General features: G+C 41.9%; 1 protein-coding gene across 1 annotated transcript; it reads right to left on the bottom strand.

Annotated features, from left to right (window-relative positions):
* LOC110434869 (phosphopantothenoylcysteine decarboxylase subunit VHS3-like) lies at positions 612 to 3,803 on the bottom strand. The gene is made up of 4 exons (XM_021459658.1): positions 3,553 to 3,803; positions 3,246 to 3,382; positions 1,303 to 1,352; positions 612 to 1,203 (listed from the first exon to the last, which is right to left on the bottom strand). The coding sequence occupies exons 2-4, from the start codon at positions 3,360 to 3,362 to the stop codon at positions 840 to 842; spliced, it is 531 nt and encodes a 176-aa protein (XP_021315333.1). The 5' UTR covers positions 3,363 to 3,382; positions 3,553 to 3,803; the 3' UTR covers positions 612 to 839.

The raw sequence follows: 3,803 nt of genomic DNA, 5'->3' as shown, positions 1-3,803 counted from the left end.
GTTTGGTTTAGTGACGGCTATCTAGAGTAACTTTAAGAAAATCTTTATATCCTTCTTAATTTATAGGAATATAGTCTTGATTTATAGGAATATAGATTTTAAGAAACTTTTTATATCCTTTCTAATAATTTATAGGAATAGAAATTTTAGTCTAATAGCCGTTTAAATTGGATATCTAAATATAGACGTTATCTGTTTTGATTTCTTGCTAGATAAAGATGAAGAGAGATAGAGATATAGAAAAGTGAAAGCAACTTTTACTCAAATGACTTTCTAAATTATGATTTAGACACTAAATTTTTTAGAAAGACTCTTCAAGGTGCTTGATATATAGATTATGCGAAACTTCAAATGAGCAGTTTTTGTAGCCGCTCATGCGGTCATGCCTGGCAAGCTGAAAACCTTTTCATAGAGTGAAAGCATTAAAAAAAGCAAAGCCATGGATTAATAAAGAAAGAAAATATCATAAAAGTTGGCAGACACTGTTCAAACCTGTCAATCCTCACATCAAACCTGTCAATTCTCTGTTCAACCCGGAATACTTTGGCAGATTCTGCTGTGTCCTTGCAACCAGGCATAACATACCTCAACCATCAGGTTGGACAGGAACATTGTCGAATTGCAATACAAAACTTGCAAACACAATTTAGAAACCATTCTGAGTATCACAGGGGTAGATAGCAATCTGAGATACATGATTAAAGGAATGGTTTAATAGTACATGCACAATTAAATGTTTCTTTTTGTTTCCAAACTAGGCTATGAATCGTCCACGACCAAGCTAAAAACCCCCTACCCACTAAACAGTATACTGCTGCGCAGGGGCGAACAGGCATCGATCATTTCCTCTTCTTAGTAGGTGGTTGGGGGACGTCATCGTCATCCTCCTCTTCCTCTTCTTCCTCATCATCTTCGTCATTGTCACCGTCCCCGTCGTCATCGTCGTCATCCTCCTCTTCATCCTCTCCACCATCATCATCATCATCGCTTCCTCCTTCACCATTAGCTTCAGGATCGTCATCATCGTCGTCGTCGTCATCTTCCTCCTCATTCCCATTGTCATCTGATCCCTCGTCACCACCATCATCTTCTTCTTGGTTTTCAGCATCCTCATCGTCTCCATCATCATCATCATTATCATCATCAGATTCTCCATCATCTTTGTTCTCAGGATCAGTTTCATTTTTGCTTTTGCTAAGAATCCTTGGGGAAAAGGAGACAAACAATCCTCAGCTTTTGAAGACAAGAAATAACCATGGTAATAATAATGTGCTGTGGTCTTATGCACCAGATGGGGCATACCTATTAATCAAATTCTGATCTCCAGATGTAAAGATTTCATTATGCAGAATCTGGACAACAAAATCAAAAACAGTACTAAGTATTAGCTAAAACATTTTTAAAAAAAAACGTATTAGCTAAAACGAGGTAGTATATTCCCAGTTTAAAAAGCACGAACAATGCAAGATGTTTTCTTTGGAATGGAAACGACATAAATGACAACATCTTAATGCCGAACAGTCAACAAATTTCGAAGTCAGAAAAGGCACCAATTGCAACCACTTTCTTTTTAGTAAAATCCCCTCAAGCAAATTAATAGTCCTACTAATATTTATCGTAACAAAACTTATCTCAAAGCATGTATGGTGCTCTCCTTTCTGAATAATGACTGGGCTACATACTAATGCAGTCATTTGGACGATGGAAACAACTATAGTACCAAACAACTAAAACACAGATAGCACAGATCTCAAAAGCTTGGCCAAAATATCAGCAACAAACAGAGAGGCAGGTCACCCAATGTCTGTTAACATCAGAAAAGTGAAGTTAGTTACATGACTCGCAAATCTCCAAGACTAACTCAATGGTTTTTCATGGGCTTTGTAGGACATAAGACACATCTGAGGAAGAAAATAAATGGTAGATCCTTTGCAATTCCATCATTAGCACGAAAGATATTCAAAGACATCATATCATTTGGCTTGATACAAACACCGCTAGGTAAGCCATAAAAACCAAGGTCTTTGGGCAAGAAAACACATTGTATTTTTAGACCAAACTACCAAAGACCTCCGACAAGGCGATAACCCTGCTTTTATTGAACTTAAGGCAAAAGAGGCTCAGTGGTTATTTATAGCACATCAAAATACTAGAGTCATCTCTAACCTGAGTAACCCTAAAACATAGTCTATTATCCAAGCAACACACCAACTGATGGCTTGCATCAGCTTATGTTGTGATGATGCCCTAGATTACCCCAATATGCCAGGATAGGGCCGTATCCTGTATTAGTACATATCCAGTATGAATACACAGTGGATACGTATTTGTAAAGAAAAACAATCAACAAGAATTCGGATACTCTTAACTGATATGTTGGGCTCGTCTGATACGCCGGTCCGATACGTCCCAGCCCACCAACAGCTTGTTGGATAACTCCCAGACTCCCCCACACCTGCTGCCTCCCTTCTACCATAACTCTACACAGGCCCCAGCCACTACAACACCCCCTACACCCGCACGTGAGAGCTCCTCCATGGCCGAGTGAAGGCACCGGCGAGGTCCTCCACCCCACTCCAGTTCCTGTGGAGGCAAGGCTGGCATCCGTGCTGCATTGATGGCACGGGCATGCAAAAGATAATTACAGCAAACAAAAGATACCAGATTCCCTAGCACAACCAGGGAACAATCATGCATAATAATAATAATAATAATAATAATAATAATAATAATAATAATAATAATAATAATAACTGGACCTGCGGGGGCAGGGGATAAGACAGCCCTGGGCATTTTGATAAGAAGACGACTTTCTCATGCGGGCTGAGAAAACCCCCGAACCCCTGCCTGACATGTACACAATGTAACCGTAGCCCATGTAAGAAACAAACGACCTGGGCCGGATCTTATACCTATGCTTTGTCATGGGACATATGAGGGGATTTTTTTTTAACCCCCAGTCTGAAATTCGCTCCCATGGAGAGTCGAACCTAGGACCTGAGGAGTGCAACTAGAGCCACCTAACCAACCTAGGCCGTCCGCAAGAATATTAATACACTCCAACTTCATACCAACACCCCCACACACCCACACGCGCGCGCACAAAATCCTTGCATGTAAAAAAATGCCCCTCACATATCAAAGATCTACTGACCTTACATAATATAGTAAGCTACTGCACGGAGGTTTACTGTAACAATTTAACAAGATTTCTTGTAAGGCGTGAGAAAAGAAGAAACTTTTACCATAGCAAAGATCCCAAATAACCTTGGCACCTCCAAGGCAGCCTGGGCAATTATAAGCGAGGCCAAATCAGCGGCCTTGTCCCCGCCATGGTTGTTGCTTCCAAACAGCACCTCCATACTCGAAGCAGCTAGGATTTCTACCAGGGGCGGATCCAGTAAAGGGACATGGGTGTACACATGTACACCAATAATTTTTGCAAAAACTTCGAAGTTAGGAGGATTGTCATCAAATAGCTAAATAGCTTTAGGTTAGGGTTTCGGTGCTCAGCTTCGCACAGCAATAAGGGAAAAGAAGGGGTGGGAGTACCTGGTGGGTGCTCGTCGCCGGCGAAGAGACCAAGGAAAGCCTCAGCACCTGGGCTAGGGCGGCGGCGGCGGCCCAACAGTCGTCTTCGGAGCGAGAGGGTAGCGAGAGAGAGACAGGAGGAGGGAAGGAGGAGGAGGTCAGCGGACGGAAGGGCAGCCGACGGAAGGGGAAGCAGACGGCGAAAAAAAAAACGCACGGGCCTCTTGTGGGCCGTTTTTGAGTTTCTTTGAAAATTTGTGTTTTTCTCTCTC

Source organism: Sorghum bicolor, chromosome 4 (genome assembly GCF_000003195.3).
Source record: "Sorghum bicolor cultivar BTx623 chromosome 4, Sorghum_bicolor_NCBIv3, whole genome shotgun sequence".
Classification (NCBI taxonomy): domain Eukaryota; kingdom Viridiplantae; phylum Streptophyta; class Magnoliopsida; order Poales; family Poaceae; genus Sorghum; species Sorghum bicolor.
The sequence above is the reverse complement of the archived record's forward strand: the minus strand, read 5'-3'. Positions and strand labels throughout refer to the sequence as shown.

What these genes read in the sequence shown, in the direction of transcription:
- LOC110434869 (XM_021459658.1), bottom strand. Translation starts at nt 3,362, where the DNA reads ATGGAGGTGCTGTTTGGAAGCAACAACCATGGCGGGGACAAGGCCGCT. An exon ending in TATTTGGGATCTTTGCTATG is followed by an intron (nt 1,353 to 3,245) that starts GTAAAAGTTTCT and finishes TTTGTTGTCCAG; the next exon opens with ATTCTGCATAATGAAATCTT. An exon ending in GATCAGAATTTGATTAATAG is followed by an intron (nt 1,204 to 1,302) that starts GTATGCCCCATC and finishes CTTTTCCCCAAG; the next exon opens with GATTCTTAGCAAAAGCAAAA.